Raw genomic sequence first — 21813 nt, forward strand, 5'->3', positions numbered from 1 at the left:
CCCCGTGAAAGCGCGCGTCCCTCGCGCCCTTTCACTCGCACATAGAGCGTTCGGCGGCGCGCGGCGACGATTTCATCTCTATTGACGTCATACGGAACCTCACGGCGACGGCGACGCCGACGGCAGAAATCTGCTTTGGAGTGTCCATATAATTGCTATCGCAATAATAAATTCGTGAAAATGCTATGGTTGACTTGGTAGTGCTTAGCCTAGCCCAAATGCGTGGTCAATACCTCGAGATAGCCAATCAACAGGTAATCAATAATCAATCAGTAATCAATAAATTCCAGAAAAGCATAACCCGTAAGGCCAGGACCAGCTAGGTGGCAATCAGCTCCGCTGTTTTTTTTATCAGCCTTGCACCAGTTGTGCAAGCTACACTAATTTTTATTTAGTCACGCGCATGCATACACGCATACCTTACAGGAGCCTTGCATAAAAATGCATTCTTAGGCTAGGTTCCTGGATCAGTGGCGGGGATCCAGTCTTGAAGTAAAGGCAGCGAAAAAACGTGCCAAGCTTCTGTAGGTAGAGTTGGTTTCCACGTAGACCCAAATCATTTGCCGAGATTATGTCCCTTCTGACAATTTAAGTGTTAGCTATATATACGGGGATACCGTTGTATTTTACTTCGTTTTCTTTAAAAAGCATTCATTGGTTTACAAGAAAGTTGTGCTGTTATTTTTATGGATAACAAATTCGGTCTCGCTAGCTATCGTATAACTAACTGCCCCAGACGAAAGTGCCTAAGCAAGTAAAAGCAGCGAGAAAACATGCCAACCTGCTGTATGGTAAAAGTAGACAGTGTGAAAGGTTTACGCGGCAGGAAGAAACACACAACACTTAAAAATGCAGATTCTGCGCTTCGTCGTATGCGTTTCTTCCTATCGTGCAATTTACCCTTCATTCAGTATGAACCAACTAGCCCGATATATCTTATTGCTGTAGGCGGATAACGCTTTCGCATGGTATCCCTAATTCGAAATATAGGGAGAACTCCAGCGAGCGTGAAACGCGCGCAAGCTGCCCGTCCGCACGAGCTGAAGGCTGCGGCGAGGCGTTTGCAGTTGAGCGCGATGGAACAGCGCCGCCATCTGGCGGCTGCCCGAGGAGTAGTGACAGCGGCGGTAAGCACAGGGGCAGAGAGTTTTACAACTGAAGCTAATCTAGTAACGTTGGGCAGCCTGGAAAGCATTGGGACCTTTTAATGCTATCGCGTGCCACTCGTAAAGGCGAAGTTGAAGCGTCCTCCAAATTTTTATACGATGCTTCTGTATTGATCTTTCTCCAATCTTCGATGACGCGGAACAGCAGTCCTTCTGCAGTTGTAGAACAGTTCAAAGCCAGTCCTTTTCACGAATGGGGAGACTTCGATTGATCCACAAGACTTGCACGCGAACGACGCCCATCGAGGTACATGCGGCGGAAACCGTGAAACGTCTTGCTGGCTTCGACTGTTTCTTCTGCGCATACGGAGAAGAAATATAGGCAACCGTGATCATGTTGAGGTGTTTGTACTCCTAGCTTATATTCGTCAGTAACACCGTTGTTTTCCCTTCATGCAGTTGAGCTGTTTCTCTTGCGACGTCGTCTGCAAGGTAAATGACTAGATGTTGCACGCCCCCGACGACGCCTTCAACGCCTGTGCATGTTTCATAGCCAACAGAAATGATCACGCTCGAGCGAGATGTTCCAGCCCATATAAAACAACGCCACTGAGTGTTTTCTTCTGCGGTACTGCTTGGTCAGTAGACATTGTTAGCAACTTGGACTATAGGTCAATGATTGCGTCATGTTAACTCATGGAGTCTGCGCCACGAATTAAGTCTCGTAAGCAATCCCAGAGGGGAACGAAGGTCGCAGTGTAAGTCTGGTCATGAACTCTATTGCCGCGCAGATTCCAGTCAGCGTTATTAGGAGTTCTCCAGGTGTCCGGATTAGACAGCGGTCACATTCAGTCTTGGCTTTCTTCAACTTGGTGGAGAAGGAGCCACTATTAGGGAATAGTCCGATGGTATGTCTAGAATTGGGATGAATTCGTGGCCATCGAGAAGCACGTCAAGGTCGATGGTTCTTCGTCTTGAATTGAGGCTTGGGCGCTGCGTCGGATCACGGCATCGCATTGGCCTGCTGCTGTTACGTCTCGCCGTAAGGTCTTCTCTTAGTGGCGCAGTCTTGACTTCGAAGGCTCGTCTGGATGGTGGCGTGTCACTACCATGACAGCACCAAGACGTAGGCGGCTCTTTCATGACCTACATGACACGCATGTCATGTCATGAAATTCATGTCATGAGTCCTCAGGAGTCCCTTTAGCTACACCCAAGAGACCTTAAGGTGAAAGCCTAGTCATGATCAGGACTATTACTTACATCCCCATCCTTTATTGTTTGCTTCACTTGGTACCCACGTCCGAACCCATTTCAGTGTTTTAGGGGCGTAGCTCCTCTTAGTCTAACCTTGTCACGTCTCCGTTGTCCGGCGTATCTCCCGGCAGTAAACGGCAGTATCTCCCGTATAATGCAATATATGGCGCTGTCTCATAGAAGTACATACAAACTGCAGTTCAGGGACGATATTCTAGATGGCGCTGTACAGAATATGTGTCGTCATCACCATTTCTCGTCTCATTTCCTAGATGGCGTTGGTCCAATAGAATTGTGTGCAATATGGCGCTTGTGGGAATCGACACTAGATGGCGCTGGAAGTGCCGCTGCTCTCCGATCGACTGCTGCGCGGGCTGCGCGGGGATGCGCGGGGAGCGAGCGCCTCTCTCATTTCTTGGATCGTCGCCGTACGTGTCGGATCGTTGGTGGAGCATGGACGATGCGCAGCGGCGGGCGCGGATGGCTGCTGCGGCTCGTGCTCGTCGGCAGGATCCCGCGGTGCGAGCTCGAGAAGCTGCCGCCAAGCGAGTGCGGCGCCTGGCAGATCCCGAGACGGTGCGCGCCAATGACGCCGCGGCGAAACGTGCACTGCGATCAGCGGACCCCGGAATGCGAGAGCGGGAAGCGGCGGCTCAGCGAGCGCGGCGCCTGGCGGGTCCCGAGACGGTGCGCGCCAATGACGCCGCAGCGAAACGCACTGCGAGCAGCGGCCCCGAAAGGCGAGAGCGAGAAGCGGCGGCTAAGCGAGCGCGGCGCCGGGCAGACCCGGATGGTGCTCGTGCGCGGGAAGTGGTGACCAAGTGGCGGCAGCGGCCTCACAGTCAAGGAGTCGACGCGCGGTTCGAGCGGGAATTTCTCGCTCATTCGTTTGGCCACAGTTGCGACGTGTGTGATCGACTTTGGTTCAATAATAATCTCACCGCGGTTTCTGGCATCAGGAACGAGCAGAATGAGGCCGCCGCCATCGCCGTGCTCCGCCGCGAGCTTCGAATACAGAAACCAAATACAGAAACAGACCGTTCGTGCTCGTGGGTGACCTTAATGTCGACATATCGGACCGCTCCACCAACGATTGGCTCGTTCAGCACATGGCCATCAGATACTCGCTCAGGTGCATCTCCCTAGACCACCTTGCACCTACTACCGTGCGGGGGTTGTGCATAGACATCGTGTTTGCTAACATTCCCCTTAAACCAGTACTCGAACCCCTAGCTGTGCACTTCTCCGACCACAAGTGCGTAATATATAAAGGTAACTTGAAATCTCAATAAAAGTTTTCTTCACCGTACCTCACGTGTTTGCATGATGATTTTATAGGGCGAACTTCTCGGAGGATTAACGGTATCACCCATAACCTCCGAAGCTTCGCCCACCTCACCATCATTCACCTCGTGGATATGCTGTGATTTTTTTTTAGTGTTAATGTTTTTTCGCTGAGTCATTGTCATCTTTGCTCAGTCATGGGCCGGTATTTTGTAGCGCTGCGTTATGCTGTATTCTATGCTAGTCTTATGACCCACCGCTCACGGCCAGCTGTTCCCTTTGATAACGTGAGCGGACCGTCGCTCCGACCACTGACTAGAGCACTGCACGGGCCGATTTTTTCAGCCCGGGCCCGGCCCGGGCCCGTTTTTACGTTGGGCGGCCCGCCCGAGCCCGATCAAAACCTTTATGGCGAGACCCGGGCCCGGCCCGGGCCCGGAAATAATCTACGTTACCCGCCCGGCCCGGCCCGCCACCCCTTTACCTTAGGCCCGAGCCCGGCCCGAGCCCGACTCGAAACGGGCCCGAACCCGGCCCGAGACCGAAAAATAATGTTTTTCAGAGTTGAGACACCCGAAAATAACTCGCTGCACGTTACATGCACACCACCAGAAAGCCCGAGCCCGGCCCGGGCCCACGTCAAAAAACCCGAGCCCGGCCCGGGCCCGAGTCAAAAAGCACACGCCGTGCCCGAGCCCGGCCCGAGCCCGTGAAAAAACTGGCTCGGGCTTTCGGGTAAGCCCGAGCCCGTGCAGTGCTCTACCACTGACCAAGCGCGAAAAGGCATTAGCATGGTCATGGTCATGACTATGTCTTCTACCATCATCATTTGGTGTTTCCTTCACTTAGTATCTACGTCAGAACCCATTTCAGTGGCTTTTGAGTGTTAATATTTTTCGCTGAGTCATTGTCAATTTTGCTGAGTCACGCTCATGACTATGACTTCTATCAGCATTATTTAGTGTTTCTTTCACTTAGTACCCACGTCCGAACCCATTTGAGTGGTTTTTGAGTGTTAATGTCTTTTTGCTGGGTCATTGTCAAGACCTACATGACACGCATGACATGTAATTTATGTCATGACCTATCACTTATGTTCGTCTAGACTCCTGTCATACTATGCCAATTTTGGTACCTACCAAGTTAACGAAACGACCTTGAGAGCATCAAGACGTAGGCGGCTTTTTCATGACCTAGATTTCACGCATGTCGTGACATTCATGTTATGTTATATAATTTATGTTCGTCATATACTCTTGTCATAGTATGTCCATTTTGGTACATGCCAAGTTAATGAAATGACCATGAGAGCACAAAGTCGTAGGCGGCTAGATAGATAGATAGATAGATAGATAGATAGATAGATATTGTCCAAGTACCAAATGTTCGCCAAGAACTGCTTCGCATTTAAGAACAGTCCCTCCTCCAGCAATGCTGAGAAGTGATAGCGATGCCGATAGCCCGCCTCACAAATTGCGAAATCCACCCATTGTCCTGCTTTCAATGAAAGGAGCGTAACTGTGGTAAACAACCTATATTGTCACCTTTCCAACCACTTTTAAAGGTAAATAGACTTGTACAATAAGTGCGTTGTTGTACAGAACTTTATTATATTTCTGCCGCGTTTTTGCCAAAGTACACGCCTCCGTGAAGCTAGATGGACCCGGCGTCTTTATTCTGTGGATGGACGAGTTAACTCATGGAGAACGAAGGCGAAGGCAGCGCCACTTTTCTGCTCACTACAAACGAAGGCTTATCTGCGCATTGTAAGTTAAAAAAAATGTGGTTGATCCCTCTTATATAGGAATCGGTATAAAACACGAAAGTGAAACGTGTCTTCACAGAAGTAGTGTAATGTTTATTGCACATTGATATATAATGTCTATTGGTGTTTTGTGGCTAAAGCGCCCTTAGGCGTTGATGCACCCACGCTGACGCCTGGTGGCACGTCTCCTCCATCACGACTACCAAAGTCGATGACCATGAGCAACCGTCGTGCATATGGAAGCTGCACTACGCTGCACACGCTAGCACAACGCGAAAGACGAAGCACGTAACTGACACACTAATACAACGCGCAAGACAAAGCACGTAACTGAATCGTCACCGAGTCAAATCAGCGCGTACAGCGCGTCGTAATTGCAGCCTCCGCGAGAAACATTTTCAGAGCTAATTGCGGAGGCCACGCTCCGCTGTGCTGAGTACGGTGAACGCCACCTAGGTGGCGTTGGTAGTGCTTCTTGATGCCAGCGTCCCTTCGAATGCTGGCATCGAGGCGTCGTAGTGCTGAGACCACCGAAGCGTTCACTGTCGGTGCGCGTTAGTGTCATAATGCAGTACTTCTCTTTTCTGCTCGTAGGCGGCGGCACCGCCCCGAGCAAGAGCGCGGGTACACGGAGGAGTGTTAGATATATAAGGTGCGTCTGTGTAGCTCTCTGCAAATGCGTTTGTGGCGCAATGGGTTAAACGCTCGGCGATCTATCGTCGCGGACCGAGAGGTCGTGGGTTCGATTTCCAAATTTTGCATGTTTGTGGAACTTTTTCTTCTGGTTTCTTTCTTTGTATAATGTTCTATGACGTATTTCCGTGACGGAAATACGTCAGTGAAGTCTTGGTGGACCCCGGCATAAAACACTTTCGTGTTAAAAACTTATAATAAAAGGACTGTTACTGCATTTTGATACTAATTACTAAAACACCAGGAACAGCGTACACTAGTAGAAAGTCACGTGGTAGACCTCATAAGTACGTTCATGTTTTTGCCGCGTGGGGTGTCAAAGGTGATTTCCGCGACTTTTAGTAAAGAAATAAAAATATAACTCCACGTTTAATGAGAAAAACAGGGCCCAGTTTTAGGCAATACGATAGACGATTCTTTCATCAGCGGGGTTATCTCAGTTCATGTTCTTAGTGGTTGTCTGTCCCTTTAAGCTTTTTTAGAGAGACCCATTCGGGAAACTGAACGTTAAAAATTCATTTCTAGAGGTCCCTGCAGCAAGAAGCGCCCTTTTCGGTACCATGAAATGGTAGACTTAATTTTAGAGACTTTCAAGACAAATGAAAAAAAACTACCTTTCACACATGAGCTTCCCACGGACAGTTCTTTGCAGTTTTTAGATATTAACCGGGCTTTTACTAAAGATCATGTTCGTTACTCATACCTCCCTCGCAGTAATAAGGCGCTGTTAGCCTATGACTCTGCCCACTGAAAAACTGTTAACCGTGGCATGGTGTTGGTCTGTCTGCAATCGGCGCTGCGCAGGTCCTGTATGCACCTAATGCGGGCTAGTCTTCACGATCAGATCAGTAGAAATAAAAAAAAACTGGCTTCCTTCGGTTGGTCTTGAATGCTGTCGTGCAATCTCTGCCACAGAAACTGAAAATGAGCGCTCGGGACACGTGCACTTTACAGAAAGGGAGCGTCGTAGACCAGAGGTGGTGCAGTATGTACACAGATTTAGCCATAACCTGATGAAATTGACTACCAGGTATTTCTACCTAATTGACTACCAGATCATTCCTAGTGTGGTTTCAGCTCCCGGCCTATTGGCACAGTTGTGCCAGCGAATGTATCGCGCTTAGCAGCGAGGCTGCTAAAACAGGCACGCAAAGCCTTTCAGGTGTTGTCTCGAGAGTGCTGTACATGGCGTTCCCCTGAGATGCGGCAAGTCATGCATTAAACAAACTGGACGTTGCATTATTGGCCGGCTGAGGGAGCCCGACAATAGCATGGGAAAACGCGGTGGCGCACACCTTCCGGCACACTGGTAAATTTGCTCATGTGTGCCGCACTTTACGCAAGTTAAGGTTATTGGTAAAAGCAGATTTCAAGCGTCGAGGCGGCTTCTAGAAGCATTCCATTTACCAATGAAAGGGTCTTCTTGTGTTAGTGACATGCCAATCATGCTGTATACCACATAAGTGTGCTTTTTTGATAAACGTTATTTGTTGTGTTGACAAGCTTCACGTCACGCTTTCAGTCTCAGGCGCATGCTTCGTGCCTTCCTGGTTATGCGCATTTGATAATTATTAAACAGTTGGTACCCGATGCTCCTCTCTCTCTTACTTGTTGCACTATTTTCATGTTCCGTACTTTACGCCAGAATCAACATGTTTACAAGCTTAGACACAAATTAGGTCATGGACAAATTCTCGAATTGTTTGCGAGTTTGCCCATGTTGTTGCCGCGATAATTGTAGAAATTTGAGGCAGCCATCTCTGGCCACGCAGGTACAATAAAACAACGAGAAGCGCCTATGTTTTGCCTTTACATTGAAATCGCAGTCATTTAAAAATAACTTTACAAATGCTGGTCTTCAAATGTTACTTCATGTCACTGCAAATTAGGAGCAGTAACGTGTGCTACGCAATAAAAGACAAATATGGAGCAATATTGTGTAGGCTTTGGTAGCGCCTTAAGCAAGCCTTCACGTGTTACCTCTAGGGTACCTTCGTCGAGCACCACTATCAGTATGTAGGGTAAGTACGCCTCGCTAAGCTCATCAATTATGTCGAGTACCTACATAAGCGTAACCCGCAAAGCTTGTGTTGTCTGTCGTGAAAGAAACATAAGCAAGTTTCGGTGGTGCTAGTTGTTGCGCGTTGAGTTGAGCAGTTCGAGAAAATTGTTGATTTTCAGCACAAATAAATGAATATATAGCGGAGCTCCATTTTCTTGGGTAGCTGACAGTTGCGCTAAGCTAAGGTTCACATTGTAATATTATTTCACTTCGTTGCCCTCATGTACACTGGCGTAAAGAGTACCTTAATCTTCAGGGAGTCCTTTCGTATTCCTTCTACAGGATGTGTTGTGTTCAGTGCCTCATAGACGTCATTCATTTTCATTTTAAACGCTACTGTTCTCTTCGAGTGCTGCAGGCCATCAACGTATTCTGTCCTGCATAACTGCACTGCAATAGCAGTAATACGGCTAAATAGCTATGGAAGATATAGAAGGTATAACAGTTATTTGACAAACGTTACAAAGCAAGAGATACCGCATTGTATAATTAGGCATATTACCATTTATAATAACTCACCTGTGCTACAAGTTGCAGTTTCATCTCAGTAAGCTTGTGGTGTTTACGCGGCATGCTGAGAACTTGGGCACGACTTGTGATGACGCTTTCTTTCGTACTCATAGAGCGGTTAATCTTCATCCCGAATAAAAATTATCGACACCGATCAGTACAGGTTATAAGGTAAGTAAACTACGGAGCGCACTTGTCCATAATTGTGATTAAGCTAGTTTTGCGCACACACTTCAGGGCATGTGGCGTATCAAACATGAAGTGAAGGCACGTGCCCCCAAATAGGCATGAATGTGGAATCTTGTGAAATATTAGGTCAAGCTGCCCCTGATTCCCATCTGCTGCCATATAGAGCGATTGTTCCCAGCACGATCACTGACTACTGAATTCACCACAGCACCAGTTGCATTATTGCTTCCAGCACCAGCTCTGCTAAAATCCTGCCTATAGTAAGACCTTACGTGACAATGGTGGCAATTGCTCGCACACAGCTCTCAAGAAGTGGTACGAATATTAGCAGGAGCACATCACCTGCAAGTTGGTCACTTAGTTCATTTGAAATCTCACCGTAGTTCAGAAAACCATCAAGTTTATACCAGGGCCTGTTGGAATCGTACGCCAGGCGTACCCTAATCTCGTATAACTTAAATGTGCCAAACTTCTTATCGGCTCAATTTCCAGCTGCTTTTCAATGGCTTCTATACAGAGCGGCTTAAACCATGCTTACTTGGTATTCCTTTCAGAATATGTGCCAGACGGCTCATCGAGACAAGGGCAGCATTTGCATGACATATGGAAGTTTATGTGCTCAAGGCCTCGCTATACTCAGCACTAAACAATAACTCAGTCCCTTTGTACGGCATGCCACACGGAGACCTTGCTGTGCGATATTTACACGATTTCATTTATGCAAGTCACTGTAAAGGTGGAAGTGCAGCCAGCACTCCCTCAATTTTGTTATCTGTAATTTCAGAAAGCCTCTTCTTCACAGCCCATTTTTTTTTCTTTTTGCTCCTGATGCACCGCAGCAGCCCATGGTAACTGCTTTTACAGCGAAAGCTGTATATGGCTAGGCGAAATGAACAACCGATCCTGCCATGTTTCCTCAAACGTGTCCATTGGCTGCGCCGTCAGTTACGTCGTTCCCTACGACGCACCCAACCGCGGGCGTCATTGGCAGCGCCGTTAGTGACGTCGTTAGCGAACGGGTTCCCGCCATTGCCTCGCTGACGCTGATCTGCCCGCAACGCCGTCTCCTCGGCTCGCCGTTGTCGCATGCGTTCCATATCTCGATATAGCACTTAGAGTATACTGGCTAGTGTGCGGAGCGCGCGCATTCCTTGCGGTAGAGGGTGGCCCCGCCCGCGATGACTGCGCACAGAGGCCGTAAGGGGCGCTGCATGCCGAGTGGGTGCATGGAAGCCGCGATGCACCTGTCGTCCCATTGCTGCCAAAGTCTCGTGAGATTGCTTAGGAAATTTCATACTTGTAAAATCAGTGTTTGACAGGCATCGTCTCTTGGAGTGTCAAGTTGGAAGACTGTAAATGTGAACAGCAACATCCTCAGATGTTAAAGGCTAAGCGGCAAAGCAAAGAAGGACGTGTTTTGTGCCGTTGTGCCGAAGCGGTTATTGGTCGAACGAAGAAAAGGTGTCTTTGTTCACCGCACCAGCGGACCCAGCACGGCTTGCTGAATGGGAAAGTAGGATCAAGAGGGCAGACAAAAGGCTGACGCCGAAGGCTGTCGTGTACGAAAGACATTTTGAGGACGACTTCATCCAACGATATTTTCAGATTACGGTGAACTGTGTCGTGAACGAAGTCGCCCGAGAGAAGCCACGTCTGAAGCCCGTTGCTGTTCCTACATTATTCGAAATTTACCCAACGCATCTTGTGCCTAAGAAAACGGCGAAAAGGAAGGTGCGAAATCTTTGCGACCAAGCACCAGCACCTAAACAACGGAACGAAATGTCGAGCTGGCGGATCCCGAGTTGTGCTCTGTAGTCGACGATGACGAGACGCGGGGTGACTCTCATTGCGTCGCACGTGGAGGTGCATCGGAGAAACTCCAGAAGCGCTCCGATTCCGAGTAGCAATGCCTTGCTACAAGATCACTGTGTGATGGTGAAGTAATGCCGCAGTCGCCGTGCCCAAGTGGTGTTCGGCACCCGTTCGATGGAGTTCTGATTCCGGCGACATTTATAAAGTTGCCTGCTGCGTTAAATGACACTTTAAGTTATGCCTGTTGCGAGAATGAAGCCGGTGACTTCTCGAAGCTATTCATCGAAAGAAGGGCGACTTTTGGAGAACCTTCGCGTGACCACAGTTCTGTAATTGCCACAATTCACTTCCGAGGAAAGGAAAAGGAAAAGCGTGTGCTCACAGCCCGCCATGAGGCAGAGGCATTGATCAAAGGAGTTGCTCTGCCTGACATTTGCAATGAATGTGGAATGATTCCTGTTGCAGGCAAGCACACTTCATACAGAAGTATGTACTTTGCAGATAAATACTTGCTGACCACCGATGCCAAAGGAGACTCATGCTTCCACTGCAAATATTTACGAAAGCTCTCGCAGAACATGTACAGAAGAAAAATGACGAATAATCCTTCCAATGACTAAAAGTGCAATATTTCTCGTGCTTTGAGAAGGATAAAGAAAAGCCTGGCCAATGTTCAGCAGCAGGTGACTCAAATGAAGGAGCAAAACATTGCACTGAGTGAAGAACCTCTTGAGGCAAAAATACAGTCACTCCCGAAGAAGCAGCAGCTAGCTGGGAGAACTTGTTTCCTGCTGCAAGACGAAAATCTCTTAAAGGCATGACTTATGGTGATGAGTTGATTGTGGAATGTTTGCTAATGAGAATGCGGAGCCCAAAGTTCCACGAGCAGCTTCGGAAGCAAAGCATTATGATTCTGCTTGGGCGAAGTTGCTTGCAGAAGTATCTGCAGCGATTCAAGGGTGGTTTTGGCCTGAACACCAAGATTTTTGTGGCTTTAAGCGAAAAGACCAAAACATGGACACCTTCAGCCGTCATGGGGGCCTTCTTTTGGATTATTGTAAACTCTCGGATCATCTCAATAAGAAGGCAGCCGGTGAGTTCCAAAACCGCTTCCAACAAGTCATTCTTGTTGCTTTACATTGACTCTACAATTGAGATAAAAAAGCAAGATTGCATTTTATTTGCTGCATTATGACAGCTTACGTTCCGCATGATGTGTAATGATGCTTTTTGTAACAATTCAGGTAACATTGAAGACTTCGAGGATCTTGGAGATTACACGGCCAGTGACTACAAGGGTGTGCTTGCAGACCACGGAATTGTTGTGCTGTTTCAGCCCTACACCGGTAAGTTGTTTCAGCAGAGTCTGCTGTCAAGCTCATGGCATCAACAACATGGTTATCTCACACTATCCTTGGTCTCGCTCATTTTTTCAGGAAGCTGGACACAAATCCGTGGCGTTCTTGCCTCGAAAGGCAATGTAAAAGCAGCCACGCTGGCAAAAATCGTAGTCGAATGCACCGTCTTGGCTGAACAAGCAGGCTTGTATTTCGACTCCATGACTTGTGACGGCGCAAGCTGGAACAGAAGCATGTGGCAGATCTTTGGCATACATTGTGAGCTAATTATTCATTTTGCACATTTATTATTGCTGTCATCCTGTGGGGAGGCATAATGAACATCCTAAAAGCAAAATTTTACTTGCTTGAAATTTCCACATATCCAACAGTCTAACAAGTTCTCTTCATTTATTGTATAATTGGAACTTCTTAAAATGTAGGCGACAATGGATTAATAATAGTGAAGCGTGTATTTTCTGTTTTCCTACTAATATATTCCAAAGCTTAAAGTTTGATATCCTGCCACTGTGGTAAATATAAAAATTGTGTTCCGGTATTACACTTAGACACTATGTAGGCTTCACCTACATGCCTTTAAGCATTTGTTGCTGGCTTTTAAAACTTTTGTTCTCGCATCATTTCGTACTTACCTTATGTACAAAATATGTTTTTAATAGGTTCTGCTGTTCATCTGAGAAGCAGTACGAAGCACTCAGTGGACACTAAAAGACAACTTCGTCTCAGACTTTCCACACCTTTTGAAAAATGTGCGCAATGGATTTGTGTGCAAGTGTAACCTGACCCCGTCTGGCCACGTTCACAGTGGTATTATTGAGACAGCCTGGGAGTCGGACCGTGACAACGTTACACTGAAAGGTATGACCAACATAACGACTGCACACCTGACGTCGAATTCTTTTGAAAAAAGGAGACTAGATTTAGCGTTCCATTTTGATGTGATCAAGTGATCAAAGGACTCTATGTGCACAGGAAACGTATACATTCCGTGTACACAAATGTGCAACCAACAGAGGAATTCGTCAAGCGAATGGACTGGCTTATCCGCATAATGACCTCAAGGACGAGCCAAAGGGCTCTGAAGTATGGTAATGCACATGAAAAGTTCCTATAGCAGATTTCGTAGACCACCTAGACGCATGGGAGCGGCACGCGGAACCAGCTGGGGGCGTCTCTTCATGTCGCGTCTAAGTCAAGACAAACTGGAAAATGTTTTCGGCATTTTAAGGCAGTCATCCGGTTGTAATGACAACCCTACCGTGTCACTCTTTCTCGTAACTGTTAATTTAATGTCGTTTTATAACCTTGCAACACCACTGAGAGGAACCAACTGCTTACCCGATGTTATCAAAGCACTGTTTAGCGAAGCACCTATATCACAGACTAGCACCGGGGCACCACCACTTTTGAACACTATTGATGACTTATTTGACCAAGGAAAGGTTGATGAAGTTGAGGAGGCCATTTACAGTGTTCTGTTCAAGAATGATCATACCGGGTACGTAGAAAGGAAAAGTAACGCTGCCTTGATCTACTATGCTGCCGGCTATGTGGCGAGAAAAACAATCGCAAAAAAAGTGCATGCCCACAGTGCGCATCTTGCCTTTGTGTGATACCAAATGATGCTAACATGGACGAGAGCTCTAACTTCACCGCTCATTTTCACAATGGTGGGCTTGTTTATCCTAGTTCCGCCCTCTCCACGGCAGTTAAGCTAATCGAGGACGAATTCACCGTCTTCTTTAGCAAGAACATTCTGCATGAAGAAAGTTTTCTCGATTTTGCAAAGTGCCTACGTTCACTCTCACTGCCGCAGCTTGGCTGCTCTAGCCATGAAAAAGAAAATTTGAACAAAGCGGTCAAGTTCTGTGTCTTGTTAAGGTTCAGATTTTTTGTTAAGGGCCCAAACAAGGAAAGAGTAGGTCAAAGGCAGCGAAAAAATGCTTAAGTTGCGCCACTGCCAGTAGCGTGAAGTGTGCATAATTCTGGTTTGACCCCTTTCTGTGGTACCTGATTTGTTTTATTATTGTGTTCAATGTTCTGTAAATAAAGTAATTTGCCTTTGATGTCTGCAGTAAATGTAAACTTGCCCCGATTCTTGTTTTCAAATTTTTATCATTTTATAGTATCCACTTATCCCTATATCTAATTCATCTACTTACCACTGGCCCGACTCATTCGGACAGAGCCCTTAAGCAGTGGTGTAAAATACAGCTTTGTTGGAAGTAGCTTGTTTATTCAGGATGCAAAATGAGAAACAGGTTGCATGCTTTGGGCATATCAGCCTTTATGTGCTGCGTTGAATACAGTCCTTCAGTTCTTAACATCTCACTGAGCTATCTGGTAAGTGGGTTAGTTGAATTTTGAGGGAGCTCTTGCGATCGGTTGAGGTATGATAAATTGTGGTTGTAGTATGGTGGATTAGGCCCTTCATGAGAAACAATTCAAAGTAGCAGATATAAGAAAATGTTAGTTTTTAATGTGGTGCTTTAATTGTCAAGCACAACAGGTGCCGTAAGACTTGAAACGGCAATATTATTGCTTGAAGGTTTGTGATTATAACAGTTTTGAAAACCTAATATAAGTTCTGTGTAGTTTTTAATGCTGTAATAGGTGAAATTTTTATTAAGTTGTTGATTATTTGTCTTCAACAAAGACAGCCCTTTAGAGGCATTCTCAAATATCGATGTTTATTTAAAACAAATAGAGGGTGTCGTTTTAAATTTCACTGCAATATCTTTTTCGATTTCAACTTCTGATTTTCAGCACAACAAGGCACTTCAGCATTTCAGACGTTGCTTTAGTGTCAGGTCATTGCTTGACATTGTTGTCATTCTTTGTTTTCACTTCAAGCTCGGTCGAATGAAGGCTATGTGGTAAGGGCTCTTGGACTCTGTGATATTTCTTGCTCCTGAGAGCAAGGTACATAAAAAGAATCGGTTGGATGGTTACTGACACGTTGAGTTTCTTGCGGGCGGGAGCGTCACAAATTGATCTATATTTGGTATTCCAACCGCATTTCGATGGGCGCGAAATGCGAAAACACCCGTATACTTAGATTTAGGTGCACGTTAAAGAACACCAGGTGGTCCAAATTTGCGGAGTCCCCATAAGCATATCGTGGTTTGGGCACGTAAAACACCATAATTTAATTTTAATTTGGTATTGCAAAATGCGCGCACTGTGAACGAACTATCGTACTTTTTATCTAACGAAGCGTTTTGTAAAGAACGCTCCAAATGCATGGAAAAGGTAAAAGTTTGCTCCGCGCTGCTCGGCTTACTGAAAGCTTCGCAGCGCTTGGGGAGCGTGCGGATTGAATTCAGATGCACCCACTCGCACAGCAGCGCACCAAAGCGGGCGCCGCCGCAAATCATTAACGTCGGGGCCTTCTCCTAGTCCGCCCTCGACACACTAGCCAGTATAGCCAGATGGTGTGAAACGTGGAAAATGAAGATAAACGAGCAAAAAACAGTTCTCTTCAGGGTATCAAACAAGATAAAGAATGTCCTGGATCACAAATACTTTGTGAACTCCCGAATACTCGCTACAGTTGATACACTGAAATATCTAGGGATAACTATCAGCAAGAACCTAAGCTGGAAAACACACATCACAAGTATCACGAGCACTGCCGAAAAAAAACTTTGGTTTCTGCGCAGAAAGTTGAAGCTTGCGCCTCAATCAGTCAAATTAACCGCTTTTCTAACCTATGTGAGGCCAACGTTAGAGTACGCAAGCACTATATGGGATCCGTTCCAAGTGGGTCTAATAAACGAACTCGAAAGGGTACAAAGAAAGGCTGCACGGTTTATTTTGTCCAAATATTCCTCCGCCGACTCGGTAACAGAGATGTTAAATCTGCTTCAACTACCCCCTCTATCACAGCGGCGTCTAGTGGCAACACTAAAATTCCTATTTTTGCTTTCTAAACACCATTTTAACATCGATATTTCAGATTACTTAGCTCCCGTAAAAAAGCGAACTCTTAGGAAACAACATGACTCGACGTTTGTTTTGCCACAGCTACATATCGACACATATGCAAATTCATTCCTACCCCGAACCATAAAAGACTGGAACGCACTGCCATCACCCGTTATGCAGTGCACCTCAGTTGAAACCTTCGAAAAATGTTTAATGACATCATTACAAACCTGAATGATTGTTTGCTTCCATTCTTGTACATAATACACATGCTTCTTTTCCCCCTTTTTTGTGAACTGCTACCATATACCATGTATGGTTTGTTTTATGAATTACAGTTTTCTTATGAATTGGAGGCTACAAAATTCATTGCCGAAGTGCTAGACTCCTGTACAAATTGTCATTCTACGTGTTATTTTTTTTTTGTTTTTTATCACGGACACTTCGTTGACGCACTTTACTGTTGTAATACCCAGCTTCTATTTTGATAACTGCTGTTCAAATTATGTGTTTACCCGTTTTCTATGACTGACACTTTATTGATGTACTTTACTGCTGTAACACCCAGTTTGTATCTTTGATAACCTTTTGTCGTAACAACGAAATTCGCTTTGTGATGCCTTAAAACCCACCCTGTAACGGCCTTATGGCCAACAGTATCGTAAATAAAAAATATTCTAGGCACTATAATCTCGAGTTAACTCGACGTAGTAGTTAGCAGGATCCGCCGACCATTGGCGCTTGCATTCCACTTTGCTATTTCAACATGGACGTTTCATCGCAGCCGAAGCCAAAGTGCCGCTCGAGAAACTCCCGCTGAAAGCGGGCGTTGGCCCCGGCGAACGCGTTCCCGCCATTGCCATGTTGACGCTGCCCTGCCCGCAACGCCGCCTCCTCCGCTATCCGTTGACGCATGCGTTCGATATCGCGAGTTAGCTCAGCGTCATGGTTAGCAGCATGCGCCCGCCATTGGCGCTTGCGTTACACTAGAAACACAAACATGTAACCAATAATTCGGGATTAACCCACTGCTAAACAACGGAACCGCAAGTTTGAGCTTTGCTGGTTAACCATCTGTACGGAATGCTTGAGCGCTGTTTTTTAATTATATGTTATAAGCGTATTGTGTAGTTTCTCACATCACTTGAAGATTGCGTCGACGTTTCCTGTGGCGACGGAGACATCGCGCACCAACTATAGTTGATCTGTAAGTACATTGCAATGCTTGGGGTGTATACTATCTGATGACAGTGTGTGTTGCTGACCTCTTTTCACGCCCGCACATTTATTCAAGCTTTCAGCTTCTTAATGGATTTCTGTCTTCACTTTTGCTGCTAGTTGCAGCTTGAAGTAGCCTCTTGCGGATTTTGTTGTGGCTGCTTATGCAACAAGTGTCATCCTCTTCAAGCACACCAGTTTTAAAATACTCGCAGATACCCCGCTACCTACTGCCTTATATAAAGTACTCACACCGCTTTTGTGTGGCGTCGTCTTCAATAAATACAACCTTGCCAAGCAGGCAATGTCACGTTCGTGATCTATTCTCTTTGAGCACCATGTGAGTGGCGCATGTTCCTCACGTTCCTTCGAAGCATAACTGCAGGTTTGCAGATGAAGCGTTCTCACTACAAACTCCCTACGATGTTCTTGCCACCTGCCGCCGTGGCTTAGCGGCTATGGTGTTGCGCTGCTAATCAAGAGGGCGCGCCGGCCGCATTTCCATGGGCGGGAAATGCATAGATGCCCGTGTCACGTGCATTTGGACATGTTAAATATCCCTGGTGGTCAAAATTAATCTGCAGTCTCCCCACTGTGCCTCATAATCAAACCGTGGTTTTGGCCACGTAAACCCCCAGAATTCATTCATTCGTGATCTTGCCGACGCTTGAGCTGGTTCCTTCGTTGGATCCCGCTTCCGCTTCACACTTTTTTGGCTTTGAGAAGTGCTCAGGCAGACTGGGATCAAGTCGAGGAAGTGTGCCGGGAACGAGCATTCATTTCATGCGAGTAATTAATGTTTCTTTGAACCTAACAACGTGCATTTAGTGCTTCAAAATGTCGTCGTCTTCAAAGTGACGTTCGCATAATTTTTTATTGTTTTTGAGGCGTCTGTGCTGTCACTGCAGCATGAGTTCCCATATTGTAAGCTCCCCGGCGTTATGTGGCGGTGCTAAAAATGGTGACAAGCGGCATCGTGTCTCAGGCCACTGATACAGGCGGGGGAAAACAGCATGGCATTCAGAACTCCTTGTGCCATGAAACGCGGAAACGCTTTTTCCCGGAGCTGTGAACCAGGAAGAAGCGGAACACATCACACGTCTCCAACGAAACGAACAAGTATACCGGCAGACGACGTAGTGCCATCGACATCACCAGGACTAAAAGCAACAGTAAAGTTTCATATTTATTACAATAAGTGCAATCACAATATGTAGACCAAATATGTCACATTTTCACGACAGGCCAACAAGTAAACACTGTAAAAGAACTTCTGAGAAAAATTGACGCCAGAATCTTACTAGAAGTGAAAGACCTCCGATTAGGAGCGAAACAAGACGTGAAACAACACCCGATCGCAGCGGCACTAGTACACATGACCGCTGCTTGATCTCTCGAGCGGAGCTGTAAAACTAAAGTATGTCTAAGAACGTTGGGTTGGATTCGCCAATCGAATCATAACGTGCTCCTCGGGCTATCGTTGTATGAAGCCGCTTCACAGCTGCCAAAAATAAGCGCCATAGCCCAAGGTTTTTTGGAAAACCTCCGCTCTAAGATGAAGGCTTTGTGAAGAGAAAAAATTTAGCCAGCTTCACAGACTTAAGTCTCGCGAAGACTGACGAAACAGCGGAGCTCGTGGCTTATACTAGTTTTTACTTAGCTTTAACTTGGCTTTTACTTAGCTATAACTTGGCTTAGCTCCACCCTCCTGCTGCTCAGCGCGTGCCTTCCTCCTTTCTCACCCTCGTCGCTCTCCGAACACCGGCGCCCCGACACGCGCTCCTCACACAGCTGCGCTGATTCTTGGCGTACGCTCTGCACGGCTCAACGTCGAGTTAAACAGCTCCGCTGTTAAAACGGCCAGCCTGTGGGTCGACCTTCATCGGATGGACCGCCATCGGTTGCCGGCCAGTTGCCAAGCCTGCGTGGGCCAGATGCGGACCGGTGCCCGTAGTTTGGAGACACATGCTCTAAATTAAACTACTCAACAGACGCATGGGCTTGTCTGCCTCAATATTAGGTCTCTGTTCATATAGTATTTTAAGTTCTCTGCGTCTCCTTGCCGTCCAATAAAAAAATATCAGGCTGCTGTTTGGTGCAGTACATGAGGTGTCTAGATTCCATGTGATGTTCGTCGGTTCGAATGTTCCCCCGTCAAGTCAAGCAATTAACGGAATCAATGTTTATTTTGCAATTACCATGCGTAGTTGGTTAAAAATGAACAGCGAAATGTTCAAGGTGCTTAGGATGTCCTTTATCCTTTGAATAATGCGCTAGCATAAGGCACGTCAAAGTGGAAAAAACTATATATGAAGTGTGGAAAGCCGGTCATGTCGTAAACGTAAATACAAGGTGGGATAGCTTAGAAGAGCGTGTATGTATGTATGTATGTATGTATGTATGTATGTATGTATGTATGTATGTATGTATGTATGTATGTATGTATGTATGTATGTATGTATGTATGTATGTCCTCATCATCAGCCTATATGCCCACTGCAGGACGAAGGCGTCTCCCTGTGGTGTCCAATTTCCCCGGTGTTGCGCCAGCCGATTCCAAGCGGCAAATTTCCTAACGTCATCACCCCACCTAGTTTTCTGGCGTCCTCGACTGCATATCTATATATATATATATATATATATATATATATATACAAAATCAGTGCAGCTGACGGCGGGCTGCTCTGGACCATCGTCAGTTGCAGTGTGCAACGCGATTGACATCATGGATCCGGGGTCTTAAACTTGTGCGATGTAATACTGACGCATTTCTTTCGTACTTACCGCTATACCGCTACTCAATTTTATTTTTATTTCGCTCCAAGTTCGACGAATCAAATTGTCTTCAAGATGTGCGACAAAATACAGTGCTTGTAGTAGTACTCTGAGGAAATTCATCTTGCAGCAAACCCATTCATACAGTTAAATGGCGCGACATTGTGTATCGTGCAAAATGTGGGTAGGTATTACTTGTGCAATTTAGTGAGATTTCGAGCAGCAAGCAACTGAATCTCGTGTTCTTACCGTGCATTTATCTGTTTTCTATGCAGACTATGGAGGAGATTAGGCAAATCATGTAAAGGTATCGATGTGGCCCGATCACCAAAGTCCGAAAGGGCGGAAGGACATGTGCAAGACATCTCGGAAGCAATCATAATTGCTGGCTGAACAAATAAAAACTAGGAGTTTTGCGTTAAATCTTAAGTGCACGCTGAAGAATAATAAATCGTCTTCACAATTTGCTGTTCACAAGCTGTTCTACCACTAAGTGGTAGAACAGCTGCTCCAGTTGCCAGAAATTCTGCTGAGATCTGTCCTACGCGCCATAGGGCTCGAAAATGGCGTTTTAGCGCGATATGCTAGCGCGAAAACAAGCATAACAGCAGCCGTGTCAACAAACAAAACTGAAAGCAAAACATAAATGGTCCTATCATCATCTTCATCATGGAGATGAATCGGGTGGCCATAGCGACGGATATAGCCGATGCCGGCGTCGTGTATTTGCTGCTTTCACTCCTTTATTGCATTTCTCTCTGGTGGTGGTTCCAATGTTCTGCTAAGGTTCCTAGAATATTGGCTAGTCTGCCGTCCGCCGAGAGGAGCGAGAACTGTTCCCGAATGACGGCGGTGGTGGCGCTGCGAGCAGTCCTCATGCTAAGGCGCGGCGCTCGGCCGCCCGGCTGCGTGTTGGCGAAGCGCACGTGCATTCGACGTAGTTTAGCCATTCCCTCTTTAGGGCCAAAGCACCTTAGGACCGAGCCTTGTCCCTCCCTCGTCATCCATTGTCCGTAGCCCTGGTTTGCAAGGAGACCGCTAGGGGCGGTGCGGTGCACAAGGGCGTTCGTTCCCGACGCGCGCCCTCTTTCTCTCTCGTCCGTAGCTCTGGTTTGCATGGAGTTCACTAGGGACGCAGCGATGCACAAGGGCTTCTTTCGTTCCGGACGCCCGCTCTCTTTCTCTCTACAGCCATGGATGATAACGGTCGATTCTGATAACGGCGCGTCCGCTATGGATGAAAAGGCGAGAGTGGCGGCTCAACTGCAAGCGGAGTCGAGGGCTCGCAAAGCTGCTGCAGCACGTCACGTAGACAACAAGCCGACCCGCATTCTAGGGCGTGGGAAGCTGCAGCAAAACGGCAACGCCGGCAAGCGGACCCGGAGCTGAGGGCTCGCGAAGCTGCAGCAGCACGGCAACGCCGCAATGCGGACCCAGACCTGAAGGCTCGCAAAGCTCCAGCAGTACCGCAACGCAGCCAAGCGGACCCGGAGTGGAGGGCTCGTGAAGCTCGCGCTTGAACCGAGCTTCGGCGTCACCAACATCAGGTAGAGAACGCTTCCGGCGTTTTGCCGCCGCTTCTCGCACTCCCGCCGCCTCTGGGTCCGCTTGCCGGCGTCGGGGGATTCACGTAACCAATTGATCCCCCGGTGCTTCGCCCACTCATCATCATTCGCTTCGGGGATATGCGGTGATTTTTTTTTCAATTATTTTCCGTTGCCACGTGCTTGTGCTGCACTAGAGAAATATTTGTTACGCGTGTGATGAGAGGTTTCAGCATCGTAACTTGGTATTCGTTCGCGAAGACTTGGTTTTACTCAACCGCATCACAAGCGTGCCTGTGGATTACAGATACGA

At 46.9% G+C, this 21813-nt stretch overlaps 1 protein-coding gene across 1 annotated transcript in view; it reads left to right on the forward strand.

Moving 5' to 3' along the window:
• Positions 1 to 20385, forward strand: part of LOC125943969 (digestive cysteine proteinase 1-like) — a 115550-nt gene extending 95165 nt beyond the window's left edge. Inside the window, exon 3 of the mRNA XM_049663599.1 lies at positions 20232 to 20385. Coding sequence (XP_049519556.1) covers positions 20232 to 20261 — 30 coding nt within the window. The 3' untranslated portion in view covers positions 20262 to 20385. The remainder of the gene's footprint in view (positions 1 to 20231) is intronic.
• The last annotated feature ends 1428 nt before the right edge of the window (positions 20386 to 21813 follow it).

Source organism: Dermacentor silvarum, chromosome 3 (assembly GCF_013339745.2).
Source record: "Dermacentor silvarum isolate Dsil-2018 chromosome 3, BIME_Dsil_1.4, whole genome shotgun sequence".
Taxonomy (NCBI): domain Eukaryota; kingdom Metazoa; phylum Arthropoda; class Arachnida; order Ixodida; family Ixodidae; genus Dermacentor; species Dermacentor silvarum.